Source organism: Eubalaena glacialis, chromosome X, assembly GCF_028564815.1.
Source record: "Eubalaena glacialis isolate mEubGla1 chromosome X, mEubGla1.1.hap2.+ XY, whole genome shotgun sequence".
NCBI classification, from domain to species: Eukaryota; Metazoa; Chordata; class Mammalia; order Artiodactyla; family Balaenidae; genus Eubalaena; species Eubalaena glacialis.
Genome location: NC_083736.1, coordinates 47,417,286 through 47,432,606, shown reverse-complemented (window position 1 = coordinate 47,432,606; position 15,321 = coordinate 47,417,286). Strand labels below are relative to the sequence as shown.

At 43.0% G+C, this 15,321-nt stretch overlaps 1 protein-coding gene across 8 annotated transcripts in view; it reads left to right on the top strand.

The window, feature by feature from the left end:
- Window positions 1–15,321, top strand: part of KDM5C (lysine demethylase 5C) — a 31,556-nt gene that overhangs the window by 10,875 nt on the left and 5,360 nt on the right. For all 8 annotated transcript variants that reach the window (XM_061179172.1, XM_061179174.1, XM_061179171.1 and 5 more), the window contains 10 exons: window positions 1,460–1,579; window positions 1,706–1,864; window positions 2,499–2,680; window positions 2,778–2,940; window positions 9,268–9,387; window positions 9,497–9,691; window positions 13,734–13,915; window positions 14,005–14,129; window positions 14,258–14,405; window positions 15,029–15,134. In XM_061179172.1, the coding sequence (XP_061035155.1) occupies window positions 1,460–1,579; window positions 1,706–1,864; window positions 2,499–2,680; window positions 2,778–2,940; window positions 9,268–9,387; window positions 9,497–9,691; window positions 13,734–13,915; window positions 14,005–14,129; window positions 14,258–14,405; window positions 15,029–15,134 (1,500 nt within the window). The remainder of the gene's footprint in view (window positions 1–1,459; window positions 1,580–1,705; window positions 1,865–2,498; window positions 2,681–2,777; window positions 2,941–9,267; window positions 9,388–9,496; window positions 9,692–13,733; window positions 13,916–14,004; window positions 14,130–14,257; window positions 14,406–15,028; window positions 15,135–15,321) is intronic.

The window sequence follows — 15,321 nt, the reverse complement described above, 5'->3', positions numbered from 1 at the left end:
GGTAGTAATCAGGGAAGGTGTCAGCAATGAGATTTGGAGGACAGGAATATGAAAAAAAATGTTCTTTTGATTTCCAAGTTTTTTATTCTTTGTTTCTTTTAGAAAGCTTGGAAAATAGACAAATTACCTATCATCTCACCACCTAGAGACAACCATTGTTAATAGTCTGGTATATTTTCTTCTCATCTTTTCGTTGTTGCGTATATATAACTATCTTTAACAAGTTTGGGATCTTACTGTATATTTTCATTTGTTACTTTATAATCATTTTTCTGTATTATTAAATTTATTCATGGGTATGATTTTTTTTTTCCTTGTAGGGGGTCCATCATGTGGGTATAATATTTATTTAGGTATTTTCCTTCTGTTGTGATAATTAGATTGGTTTGCAGTGTTGTCGATTTTAACTACAAGAGGTGGGCAGGCTTTCTAGACTGGGGGATGGAGGAGTGCAGGAGTAAGGATACATGGGGATAATGTACCTAGTGCAAGAGAGGCAGTGAGGAGAGCAGCTGAAGCAGCAGTGAGGGCTAAGAGGCCTGGGAAGTCTTCCAGTTCCATTTCATGAGCCTCCTACCTTGATCCAAATTCTGGGTGCTTGTCTACATCTCTCCCTGGGTTTCTGGAGAGTAGACACTGACAGTTTCTTGCCCTGTCAACTGTGGTCATAGAGACCAGGTGTGCACATGCACACACACTAGACACACACAAATGAGGAAAGAGACCAGGGCAGTGCATAATGGCCTTGGTAGTGGTGGGGATTCCTTTAGGGAGGAGTTTGGATACCAAAAGTATCATAGACAACAGACTGTCAGGTCTACTTGGCTCTCTTCTCTAAGTGGTTGTGGGCCAGTGGACCAGATTGACATTTAGTTTTCAGACATGAGCAGAAGGTGTGTCTGACTGGGGTACATACATCTCTCATCTAAAACCATGAACATAGATACAAAGTGAGTTAGACACACGTCCTGTCTTCTGAGACAGTGTAAAGAACAGGAATAGTGTGGGGTTTGACACTAGGAGTTGGTGCCTTCGTTTCCCATCCTCCAAGCTACTAGAATATTCAGTGTCATTTTCCCAGGTCTGTAGTTCCAGTCTGGGCATAAAACTTCTCTAAGCATCCTGTATAAACTCACATTTTATCTTGAGAGAAAAAATAGTGGCAGAAGAGCATGGGGTAGCATATTTAAGGCAGAGCCCATGGTTTAGATAGTAAAGTCCTAAAGGAAGAGAAGAGCAAGAGCATGGTAGAAGTGCATGTGGGGAATGAAGAGACTAACTGTGCTCAAGTGCTAGGAGGAAAAGGTAGAGCTGTGACGTGAGACCTGCCTCAGGGGCCTTCAGTACAGACCTAGGGCTGTTCTCCCTCCTGACTCCTACCCCATATTCCAGCTCCGCTTTTGAGGATTCTCCACCTCTTTGCCTCTGCCTTGGTGACATGTTCTCCTTTGGGTTTCAGGAGTGTAAGCGCCCCCCCGAAGCCTTTGGCTTTGAGCAGGCTACCCGGGAATACACTCTGCAGAGCTTTGGCGAGATGGCTGACTCCTTTAAAGCCGATTACTTCAACATGCCCGTACACGTAGGTGATGGAGGGCTGGGGTAGTGTCAGGGTTAGGGTCATAGGTGCCTGATGGTCTGTAGCTCTCCTGGGTCAGTGGGGCCAGGATATGATGGGCCACGGTCATCTGCTACCCCTGTTCCTTAGATGGTGCCCACAGAACTTGTGGAGAAGGAATTCTGGCGGCTGGTGAATAGCATTGAGGAAGATGTGACTGTTGAGTATGGGGCTGACATCCATTCCAAAGAATTTGGTAGCGGTTTCCCCGTCAGTGACAGTAAGCGGCACCTAACCCCTGAGGAGGAGGTGAGTAGGTGATTCATGGTTATGTCAGCTGTGTGACTTAAGCAAGTCGTTTAGTATCTGAAAGACTCAGTATCTCTATAGGATGGGGACTATTATGCCTACCTTATATGGTTGCTGTGAGATGTAGATGGGATGATATGTGTAAAGAACACAGCCTAATATCTGGCATGGCATCTCCAGTCATGAGATTGGCTGTTTTTTTGTCTGTAGAATGGGGATAGTATCCATTTTACAAATTTTTTAAGAATTAAGTGAGAAGGTATATGAAGTACCTGGCAGGGTGCCTGGCTCATTCATAAGAAGTGTTCAGGGACTGGGATTGTAAGTGCAGGAAATAATGAGGCCCTAGGCCTGTATCAAGGGAAGGGTGCATTTTGGTCCAGAGCAGGGGCTTTTAACTTGCAGGTACTTTGGTGGGTGGGCACATCTATAAACCTCCCTAAAATTGAAGTAAAGTGAAGTGAGTTGAAATTTTGTGTGTATGCATTTGACAGAGGCAGGGGGAAGAACACCTATATTATTTCTTAGATGTTTCAGAAAGGTCTGTGACCTCAAAATTAAGGTTCCCTGGGCTAAAGATCTCCGCTCCTTAGCAAAACTCTCATCCCTTTTCCACAAATACCTGACCTGACAGGAGTATGCTACTAGTGGTTGGAACCTGAATGTGATGCCGGTGTTGGAGCAGTCCGTACTGTGCCACATCAATGCAGATATCTCCGGCATGAAGGTGCCCTGGCTCTATGTGGGCATGGTCTTCTCAGCCTTTTGCTGGCATATTGAGGATCACTGGAGTTACTCCATTAACTACCTCCACTGGTGAGTGGGGTCCTGGAGAGCCAGGGAAGCAGTCAGGGTGGGCTCCTTCAGTACCATAGGTGTGTCCACTCTACATGTCTCCTTTCTGCTTGGCCAGGGGTGAGCCGAAGACCTGGTATGGGGTACCCTCACTTGCAGCAGAACATTTGGAAGAGGTGATGAAGAAGCTGACACCTGAGCTCTTTGATAGCCAGCCTGACCTTCTGCACCAACTTGTCACCCTCATGAATCCCAACACCCTCATGTCCCATGGTGTGCCGGTGAGTGTCCAGGAAATAGGGGCAAGGTGTAGGAATGAGTTAGTGGTGTTCTTTGTGGTGGTGGTGGTGGTGGTGGTGGTGGTGGTGATTGTCTGGAATCTACCCCTGCCCCTTTCTCATTCCTATTCTATCTTAATCAGGCTATAGGTTTGACAAATAATAGTGGTTAGAGATACAGTGTGATGGTGAGCCCTCTGGGCCTGATGTTTGAGGGCAACACCTTAGGGATGGCTTCCACCAGTGGAAAAGGGAAATAGAGGAAGGACTGGGCAAGACAAGTCTCCTTACTCTTAAGGGCACACATCATTTCCATTCACCTCCGGTTAGTCACAGCTTAGTCACATGGCCACATCTAGCTGTGAGGAAAACTGGAAAATCTGATTTTTATTAAGGATGGTCATGTACCAGCTACAAATTGGAGGTCATGTTATTAAGAAAGAGGGTGAGAATGAATATAGAGGGACAACTAGCAGTCTCTGCTATACTTTCCATATTGTGACCCTTCTTGGAGCAGTGGGTAGGTCTGTTTACTTATTTAACAGGTCAGAGTTCTATGGTGGTAATTAGTTTGCAATATATAAGTGTACCAAATCCACATGTTGTACACCAACATGTTATATGTCAACTATATCTCAATAAAGCTGGGACGGGATAGGGGGAAGTAACCTAAAAAAAAAGAAGTGCCAATATCTTTCAGCATTTAAAAAAAAAAAGCTGAACCCAGAGTCCTGACTTGTCCTATTCTCCTTCTCTGTGGACTTCTCTCCCACCCTGGGTATACATCCTGGCTTACCTATAAGGGCCTTTATATTCCTGGCAATTTCTAAGGTTGATTAGTATCGGCCAGTTTTCTGGTGTGGATCTTAAAATAACCTGATCAACAGTCCTGTAGAAACAGGAATGAGTACATCTTCCACCTCTGCTTTGAGTCTTATTCATTCTGTGCTGCTACTCCTCCCCACTCCCTTCAACCCTGTCCCCCCAAAACCATCCTTGGCTACCCTGCTGCTTAGTCTAGTGCGTGGGACATGGTAGGCAGTCAGTACATATTGAATTAATATCTCCTTGAAATCCCTGGTCATCTGTACAGTAGGTCAATGGTTCTCACCTGAATTTCTTCTTGCCTTCAGCTTGTTTTGCTATACTATATAACCTATGAGTAATACTTTTTATTATGCATTTTAGTGATACTTAACCAAGGTTTGAGATATCTAGGGAATTAGAGGAAACGCATTCCTTTTCCCTCTCTGCATCACCCCATTTAAGAATTACTGGGCTCAAGATATAGAAATGACCAAGGGCCCTTGAAGTTATGCTCTTCACAAGTAGACATTGGGTCTGACCTTTCCTCAGACTCCTTTCTTCCTGACCCACAGCATCAGTTCTTTTCCACAGTGTCAAGGAGAATTGTAAGAGTAGAAGAGGATTCTCCTTAAGGATTCAGACAGCTAAGATTCATATATACATACATACATACATACATATATATATATATATATATATATATTCATTCAATTCTAATCTCTTTTTAAAAAAACTTTTATCACAGATTTTTTTGCTACCACCTCCACAGCATTTCTCCTGCTCATGGCTCCCCAGCTTCTCTGGCCAGCTGCTGCTTCACCACCCCACCCTCTGTCTGCCAGGCCCTTCCTATAGGTAGTTCCCAGCATCTCCAGGCTCTTTGGACTTGGCAGTATCCCCTCAATCCAGGACATCTGATTTTCATATTCACATGTTGGCAGGCTGCAGTTTAGCCAGCTGGAGGTCCCTCAGAGCTATCTTTGGCCGCGCCCCCCCCCCCATCTTCCCCTTTGGTGAGAGAAGGCCATTTCTTTTTATAGATAGAGATATATAGTATAAGTATTTTCATTATAAAAGAAACATCCCCCCTTTCCAAAAAATGGCAGTAGAGAGGTCATCTCTATTTCCTCCACATTTTGTTACGTTTCCATCTGTTTTTTATGTAAGTTTTGACATGACAGTAATCAGTGTATGGATTTTATAATCTCTTGTTAAGTTTGGTCATCTAGAATGGCATTGTCCAATTTGGTAGCCACTAGCCACATGTGGCTATTGAGCACTTGAAACAAGACTAGTTCCAACTGAAATGTACTGGAAGTATAAAACATATGTTGGATTTCAAGACATTGTATGAAACAGAGAATGTGAAATATCTGACTAATACTTTTGTATACCAATTACACATTAAAATGATAATATTGTGGATATATTAAATAAAATACATTGAAGTTAATTTCACCTGTTTCTTTTTACTTTTTTAATGTGGCTACTAGAGAATTTAAAAAGTACATATGTGGCTGGCATTATATTACTATTGGACAGTGCTGGTCTAGAATGATTTTTTACTTCCTCACCATGAACTATTTATAACCATCTTTTTTGAAAAACGGCTTTATTGCAGTATAATTTGCATACCATAAAAATCACGCATTTTAAATGCACCATTCAGTGAATTTACAGAGTTGTGCTACCATCACCACAATCCAGTTTTAGAACATTTCCATCACCCCAAAAGGATCCCTTGTGCACTTTTGCAGTCAGTCTCCATTCCAGCCCCTAGTCCCAGGCAACCACTGATCTGCTAACTAAAAATTTGCTTTTTCTAGACAGTTCATATAAATGGAATAATATGTGGTCTTTTGTGTCTGGCTTTTCACTTAGCATAATATTTTTGAGGTTCATCTATGTTATAGCTTGCTTTAGAACTTCATTCCTTTTTGTGGTGGAATAATATTATGTTGTATGGATATACTACATTTTGTTTGTCCATTCACCAGTTGATGGACTTTTGGGTCATTTTTTAATAGCTGCAGAATGTGAGGAGAGCTTTCTAAAAAAAACTGCATAGGAAACAGTAAAGTGACATTGCCAAAATGAGGGTGCATTAGGTTCTATTTCTGGCTCTGCTACTTGAGGCTTCTGTGGGACTCAGTGTTCACATCTATAAAATTAAGGCTGGGACTAGATCATTCAGCAAATACTGCTAGAACTCCCTCTGTGTGCAAGGCCTCTGGTCAGCACCCTTAAAGCAAATAAACTAATCCCTGCCTTTAGTCATGTGCAGTTGAGTAGAGGACAAAGGTGAGTAAACAACTGGAATAAAATATTAGAGGTGCTACAAAAGAACAACAGTCTGGGTCATTAGGAAGTGGGGGCGGGGGGGAGGTCAGGAAAGCATTTGTAGAAGTGGTGACACTTGAAGGAAGAGTAAGAGTTTGCCTGTTGGGGCCGTGGCTTTATCATGTAGATACGGGGATTCAAGTGAGGGGTTCTCAACAGGGACATTACATAATCAGGTTTGCATTTTGGTTGGGGAAGACAATTCTAGTGGTTGGTAATGGGGGCCAGTGCAGTAGTACAAGCAGTAAATACTGATGTTGCCTCTAAGTAGGGTAGATTTGAGAAGAAAATGTACTGGAGGTGGGAACTGATACATGACCTGAATAAATGTGGAGATTCAGTATTGTTAGGATGCTAATTCTCTCCTCATTAGTCTAGAACCCTAGCAGATGAATTGTTGGATTGAAAGCTATAAACATTTTAGGTTCTTGGTTATGAATCAGCAGTTTTGCTTTCCAGAGAGAAGTTATTGGTCCCCATACCAGCACTGTACTTATTTCACTGTGTCTTCATCAGCATGGAATGTTCATTTTAAGAAACTTTGCAAGACTTCTTGGTAAAGACAGCTAATTAAACATACACATGGCTACTTCCATTCCTTACTGAAACCTCACAAAATGGCACAAAGTGATTTTTTTTTTAAGGTAAAAAAAAAATCACAGAGATGGGGAAAACAAGAAAAGAGACAATGATAAACAAAATTCTTGAAACTAGGAAACAAATAAGAAAACTGAATCTTTAGCCAGTTCTGGAACATCTGAGAACCAATCTGATTTATACCTCAGTACCCCCCAAAGGTTCAGTAGTTGGTTGCAGCAGACATTCCGGGAGTAAAGACGAATGGGGTAAAAATAAAGATTGGTTCATATTTATATAAGAAGCTATGGGAGGGACTTCCCTGGTGGCACAGTGGTTAAGAATCCACCTGCCAGTGCAGGGGACATGGGTTCGAGCCCTGGTCCGGGAAGATCCCACATGCTGCGGAGCAACTAAGCCCGTGTGCCACGACTACTGAGCCCGTGTGCCACAACTACTGAAGCCCACGCGCCTAAAGCCTGTGCTCCGCAACAAGAGAAGCCACCGCAACAAGAAGCCCAAGCACCGCAACAAAGAGTAGCCCCCGCTTGCTGCGACTGGAGAAAGCCCACGCGCAGCAACGAAGACCCAAAGCAGCCAAAAATAAATAAATTAATTAATTTAAAAAAAAAAAGCAGCAGCTATGGGATCCCCACCCACACTGGGCATCTGGAAATGTGACCCTCCCTCACTCTAGCAAAACACTGTGAGATTTACTTTCAAAGAGGTTGAAATAAATCTCTGGGTTGAGGTCTTCTAGGTATAGTTGAGAGCAGAAGTATAGTGAAACTAGTAGGATTCATTGTATACTTACTGAATGCTGAGGTTCCCAGCCATCTTCCTCCACTTGGCTCTTAGAACAATAGCAGCCAGACCTTTTTCCTTCAGGCAAAAAAATAGGAGAGTTTTCTCGGGGGAATCTGACTGGCCCAAAAGGAAAGACCTAGAGTTTCCCAAACTAAGTGGCTTCACTCTACAGTGGCTCACAGTTGACAGACTTCACCTCTGTACTCAGAACTTCCATTCAGCCTTTTCATTTCTTACTCTTGAATATAACTAGATAGCCACAGATTAACAGACAACTGAGAAAACTCTAGAATAAACAAAGTAGAACCAAATGGTAAAAAAGCAGCTTGGACAAACAGAGCCTAGGCAGGAAGAAGTAAACTTCAAAAAGAAAAGGAAAAGAAACCTTATTAATACCTTCAGAGATGAGCATATATTGCAAACATAAAATAAGAACAGGATGCTATTTTAAAAGAACATGCTGAGAACGAAAATTAAAATTAAGATAGCAAAAGTGGAAGACGAAAAAAAAAATAAAAAGCTTAGAAGATAAACAGTGAAGGAAATCTCCCAGAAAATAGAATAGAAAGATAAAGATGGAAAAAGGTAGAGAAAGTTAGAGAATTTGTTCTGGGGGTTCAATATTCAAATAATTCTCTCTGAAAAGAGAATAAATGAAAACTGAAAGGATCAAATTCTTAAGAAATTGTTCAAAAAAATTTCACTGAACTGAACGACAGTTTCCAGAATCAGAGGGCCTACCCAGTACATGAATGCAAATAGATCCACGCCAAGGTATATCTGGTGAATTTTCATATCAAACAATGTGACCAGAAAACTCCTACAAGCTTTCTGAGAGAGAAAACAGGTTTCATTCAAAACATTAGGAGTCAGAACAGCTTTAGACTTTTCAAAAGCAACACTGGAATCCAGAAGACTAGAGCCGTGCCTTCAAAATTATTTTTTCTTTCTTTTTTTTTTTAAAATGATTTTCAACTTAGAATTTTATGTGCAGTCAGATTATCAAGGTTGAGAGTAGAATAGAGGCATTTTTTTAAAAAGTTCTTCCCACCGTTTCTCAGGAAGCTGTTGGACGATGTGCTTAAGCACAGCAAAGGAACAAACCAAGAAAGAGGAAGACATGGGATCTAGGAAACAGGAGATCTGTCATGGGAGAGTGACAATCCAGGGAGGGCAGCTGGTCCCAATTGAAACATATGTCATAAGGCTCCATGAGAGACTGCTACAGAAAGGTGAAAAGTGATAGGAGAGAGGAGAGTTGGACACTTGTCCAAAAGGTTGGGATTAAATTACTAATACATGCACAGAAAACTAAGCAAATTGAGACGTAGGAGGCTATTTTTAATACAGGCTAGAGGCATGTTATTTAGGATTGTTAAGGTGAATGCCAAAATAATCAGAAGAGGTGAAAATGAATGGCTCTGGGGAATGGAGAATGGCAGGGTCTGCTGATTTTGTAACAAATCTTGTAGAACCACTTGGCTCTTGAAACTGCTTACATGACTGGTAACAAAAATTAATGAAAAAACATGTCCAGCTTAATGAAAAGTGATATTTTGAATTTTTAAAAACTTATTAGGGAAGTTGAAATATTTTGGTATGTACATTTCCTGCTTTTGACTCAGATTTTCCTGTCATCACAAATCAAAACCTTGAGAGCAGAGACCAATGGTCCTTTCTTTCGGAGTTGGAGGGTCTGGGAATCTGTTGTCAGACTGTGTTCCCTGAGACTTTCCTTCCTCTCCTTAAGGACCCTGCACTTAGATCTCTGTCTCAATGACCTTGGCTTTTCTTCCTCAGGTTGTCCGCACAAACCAGTGTGCAGGAGAATTTGTCATTACCTTCCCTCGTGCTTACCACAGTGGCTTTAACCAAGGCTACAACTTTGCTGAGGCTGTCAACTTTTGCACTGCTGACTGGGTGAGTCTGGAGTGTGATGGGATGGCAGGGAGAAGCAGGAGGGTTGTGGGGAGGCTGAGGCACCATCGCCTCCGGACTTGGCCATACTCAACCTTGAACCTGTCCACAGCTGCCGGCTGGGCGCCAGTGCATTGAGCACTACCGCCGGCTCCGAAGATACTGTGTCTTCTCCCATGAGGAACTCATCTGCAAGATGGCTGCCTGTCCAGAGAAGCTGGACCTGAACCTGGCAGCAGCTGTGCACAAGGAGATGTTCATCATGGTGCAGGAGGAGCGGCGTCTACGAAAGGCCCTGCTAGAGAAGGTGGGTGGTGGGGAGAGTGCCCTGGATTGGGTACCCTAGTCTGGCAGAGGTGGGGGGGAGGAAGAAGTAGAAGATGTAGCCTCTCCTCTTGGGGAGTAGTGAAAAGAACTAGACGCATCTGGATTGGAAACTACAATTCCATTCTCTACCATTTACTAATAACTGTTAGTAAGTTAATTTACTTCACTGAGCATCAGTATCCCCATCTGAAAAAAAATGGGGATGATAATAGTGCTTATCTTTTGGGATAGTTGAGTGGATTTAAGATGTTTGTTAAGTAAGTGACCCATAGCAGGTGCTGTTATTGCTAATGATGTTATTGCATCATTATTTAAATAACCCAGGACCAACTGACATATGAAACCCCCACTTGCTGGTAAGCTGGATAACCTTTTCAAGTTACTTAACCTCTCATAGTCTCACTTTCCCACTCTGTAAAATGGGAATAAATACCTAACTTGCAGGGTGGTTGTAAAGCTTGAGTAAGGTGATTTATGTCAAAGCATCTATTGCTCCACTTGCAGTGTAGCAGTTGCTATTGTAATACTAGTACATGAAGAAAATGATAGAAATATGGAACATTTCTTAAGAAATGCCATTTTATTACACTCATATAGTTCAGTAGCTCAAACTAGGTTAATATTACTGAGTAGAAGGCGGTCTTCCTTTAATAGATTTCTCATAGCATGCCAGTTTTGTTTGTAGATGAGTGGGACCGCTGTTCATGTAGTTCAGCTGCCTTCTTAAAGCTCCAAACTTGCCCAGTTAGGGAGTTGACTTAGTGAGAGTCCTCCATAGGATTACAAAGGAATGCTGGTCCTGAGGAATCCCTTGCTGGATCCCTTTTCTTAAAATAAGAAAATTTAGGGTAATACTTTCTTATTTTAAAGCTCATTTATAACTTTCCTATGAGCATGGGTTGTAAGGAGAATTGCAGCTATGGTAAGTGTTGGAAGTCTGGGGCCTGTCAGTCTGTGGTATTATTTGGTGAGCCCCTGGGCTTTTCTAGGCATCATTTGCTCTCTCTGTTCAGTGCTGCTGTTATTGAATGATCACTCTGGGGCTGTGCTACACTACAGAAGGAGTCAAAGCAAGGTGGGAAAAGATGTTTCCATCCTAACACTCAGAATTCTCTACACTTGGCCCTTACCTAAGGAGAAGGGTTCTGGACCCTGTAAATTCTGTGAAAGATTGTGTGTGTGTGTTTGAGTCCTTTTCTGGGGAGAGGGCTCATAGCTTGCATCCAGTTCTCAAAGGAGTCCATGAACCAAGAATACCTAGGGGCTTCATCCTTTGAGCAGCATTCTCTGGCTTCAGAATCAAAATAAGCTGCAGTCAGATTCTCACTTTGGGCAAGTTACTCTCTCTGAGCCTTAGTTTCCTCCTTAGCAAAATGAGACAGGCCTGTGAAATAGGTATCGTTATCTGAAGATTAGAGCCAATATCAGTAAATATTTGTTGAGCACCTATTCTTATTTCCTCTCCTATAGTCATCATGTTGTACACTGGATCCCCCAAACTTATTTATCTTCTAACTGGAAGTTTGTATCCTTTGAGCAGCGTCTCCATATTTTCCCTACCTCCCTAGCCCTTGGCCACCACCATGCTACTGTTTCTTTCTTTTTTTTTTTCTTTCTGGCTGCATTGCAAGCCGGCTTGCAGGATCTCAGTTCCCTGACCAGGGATTGAACCCAGGCCTCGGCAGTGAAAGCCCAGAATCCTAACCACTAGGCCACCAGGGGACTCCCACTACTCTGTTTCTATGAGTTTGGCTTTTTTAGATTCCATATATAAGTGATATCCTATAATACTTGTCTTTTTTTGTCTGATTTGTTTGACTTAGTATAATGTCCTCAAGGTCCATCCATGTTGTCACAAATGGCAGGATTTATGTCTTATGGCTGAATAATATTCCATTTTATATGTGTGTGTATGTATACACACACACACCCCCCCCACATCTTTATCCGTTCATCCACTAATGGACTCTTAGGTTATTTCCATATTTTGGCTATTGTGAATAATGCTGCAGTCAACATGGGAGTGCAGATATCTCCTTGAGATCCTAGTTTCATTTCCTTTGGATAAATACCCAGACGAGGGATTGCTGGATCATATGGTAGTTCTATTTTTAATTTTTTGAGGAACCTTCATACTGTTTTCCAAAGCAACTGCACCAATTCGCATTCTCACCACAGTGCACAAAGGTTCCTTTGTCTCCACATTCTCTCCAACACTTGTTATCTCTTGTCTTTTTGATAATAAGCCATTCTGACAGGTGTGAGGTGATAATTGTGGTTTTGATTTGCATTCCCTGATGATTAGTGATGTTGCACATCTTTTCATGTACCTATTGGCCATTTGTATGTCGTCTTTGGAAAAACATCTATTCAGGTCCTTTGCCCAATTTTTATTCGGGTTGTTTGGTTTTTTGCTGTTGAGTTGTATGATTCCTTTATATATTTTGGATATTAACCCTTTAGCAGATAGATGGTTTGCGGATATTTTCTCCCATTCCATGGGTTGCCTTTTCATTTTGTTGATAGTTTCTTTTGCTGTGCAGATGCTTTTTAGTTTGATGTAGTCCCACTTATTTATTTTTGCTTTTGTTGCTTGTGCTTTTTAGGTATCATGTACAAGAAATCATTGCTAAGACCAATGTCCAGGAGCATTTTCCCTGTATTTTCTTCTAAGAGTTTTATGGTTTCAGGTCTTATGTTTAAGTCTTTAATCCATTTCAAGTTAATTTTTGTGAGTGATACAAGATAAAGGTCCAGTTTCATTCTTCCACATATGATTATCCAGTTTTCCCAGGACCAGTTATCAAAGAGACTATCCTTTCCCCATTGAGTATTCTTGGCTTCCTTGTCAAATATTAGTTAACTGTATATACGAGAGTTTATTTTTGGGCTTAATTCTGTTCCATTGGTCTGTTTTTATGCCATTACCATACTGTTTTGATTACTATAGCTTTGTAATATAGTTTGAAATCAGGAAACTTCATACCTCCAGCTTTGTTTTTCTTTCTCAAGATTACTTTGGCTCTTCAGGGCCTTTTGTAGTTCCACTATTCTAAGTGCTAAGATACTTTTCTAAGTCCTTAGTCACTTTACCTTTGTTAATTCTCATAACAACCCAATGAAGATAGTACTGTTGTCTCCATTTTACAAAGTAGGGAAACTGAAACACAGAGAGGTTTAAATAATTTACTCAATATCAACGCAGCTAGGTTTGTAATGTGCAGTGGACTCATCTTATGAGCAGGATTTGTAATGTGCAGAGCGCATTTGTGGCAGAGCAGGATTTGTAATGTACAATGGACTTATGCAGAAGTTAGGTTGGTATAGAAGACAAAAACGTTAGAATCAAAATTTCCCTCTAAAATCCCTAAAATTGCCCATAATGTATAGCATTATATTGTCTTTCAGTTACTCCAAGATAGCTGGCTTTTCCTCCATTTTTGGAAGGGATTGCTTTTTCTTCATCTAATCAACAGATAAAGTCATTGGCTTAGGTTTGGAGGCCATGTTTTTTTGGGGGGAAAAATTGTATCTTTAAACACTGAACACAAGCACGTAGAGTTTATTTCTCTAAGTTATAGATGTGTGTGCAGTGTGCTGATAAAGCAGCCAGCACAGTGCCTGGAACACAGTGGGCACTGAGTGCCTGGAAGCTAGCATTATTCCCCAGTACATGGCACTTCTCTTGGCCACTTCCACATATTGCCATCTCTCTGGTGCCTTGGTCCACCACTTTCCTCACCTTCTCTCACCCCGAAGGTCCTTTCTGCTGATCTGAATCTTACCTGATTTTTCTCCCTCTCAGCCCACACTGATCTTACCCTGCTTCATGTGATTCCCCCAGCTTTGAGAGTTTGGACTTCACAAAGGCAGTGTGCTCTGTGGAGTTTTGTCTCCCCCACAGCTCTTAGCACAGATTTGAGTCTAATATGGGGCTCAGTGAGTCTACTGTGGGGCTCAGTGGTGGCTGAGTTAGGGGTTTCTGCAGCCCTCTTCTTGTTCTATATAATGAACACCCCCAGGGCATCACGGAAGCTGAGCGAGAGGCTTTTGAGCTGCTCCCGGATGATGAGCGTCAGTGCATCAAGTGCAAGACCACGTGCTTTCTATCAGCCCTAGCCTGCTATGACTGCCCAGACGGCCTTGTCTGCCTTTCCCACATCAATGACCTCTGCAAGTGCTCCAGTAGCCGGCAGTACCTGCGGTGAGCAGGGGGCCTACCTGGAGGAAGTGGGCTGAGGAGGGGGATGCAGAACTGGGCCAGATGTGCTCTTCCGTGACCTCTTCCTCCAGATATCGGTACACCTTGGATGAGCTCCCTGCCATGCTCCATAAGCTGAAGGTCCGGGCTGAGTCCTTTGACACCTGGGCCAACAAAGTGCGAGTGGCCCTGGAGGTGGAGGATGGGCGGAAGCGCAGTGAGTGATGGGGGGACGGAGGGACTCCACAGGCAAGTTCTATTCCCTTTTCTTCTGTACTCCCCCACCCCCTTCCTCTGCCTTTACTCAATACTGCCTACTCCTTGCTGCTCTCATTCTCTCTCCAGGCCTTGAAGAGCTGAGGGCACTAGAGTCTGAGGCCCGTGAGCGGAGATTTCCTAACAGTGAGCTGCTGCAGCGACTAAAGAACTGCCTGAGCGAGGCAGAGGCTTGCGTGTCCCGGGCTCTGGGGCTGGTCAGCGGCCAGGAAGCTGGGTATGGCAGCTTGAGGCGTTGGGCACAGGTAGCCTGCTGAGGAGCCAGCACCTAGGAGAAGGACTATGGCGGGGGGAGGGGTGGACTCTGAGTACCATTAGGCAGATGACATCAGCAGGAAGCTGACAAGCACTGCAGTTGGAGGCGTTGGGGAGGGCAAGGAGGCCAGGCAACTAGAATGGAGGGGAGCGCCTCAGTGCTAAGAAAACTAGGAATGTTTCTTTTTATCAGTACCTGAAGGTACTGATTTCAGACAGGCCGAGGGATTTTGTGGGCAGGGAGGTGTTGTGGGAGGTTTAGGGACAAGAAAAGGACACAGAAGCATAAACTGATCATAGAGTTCACAGTAGAAGATGGATTAAAATTGTCCAGCTTCTGTTACCATCAATTTCTAAGCTTCCCCCACCAAATATATACTATATTCCTCTCTTCTAATTCTTTCCCCCCATCATATGAACTTGCATGTATCTTAAAACCCTCCCTCTAACCTGGGCATTTGTGGGGAACTGTGAAGTATGAGAGGTCAAGGTGGGCAGGGATGAGGAAAGGTGTTGGGCCTTAGCACAGAGATGGAGGGAGGGGACTGGGTTTGGACTTGAAACCCTACATGTGAAACTCCATAGCCCCTACAGGGTGGCTGGTCTACAGATGACCCTGGCTGAGCTCCGGGCCTTTCTGGACCAGATGAACAACCTGCCTTGTGCCATGCACCAGATTGGGGATGTCAAGGTGAGGAAGGGTGGACTTGAAGTGCTGCTGAGGGATCGGGGGGGATTGGGGGACCTGAGCAGCAGGCCATTCTTGGCTTCTTTCAAAAGTTGCAAGTATTTGGGCAAGACAGGATGCACGTGTGAGAATAACGGGAGGTAGGAGGCAACGGGTTTTTAGCAAATTGCCTCTTAGAAATGGGATTTGA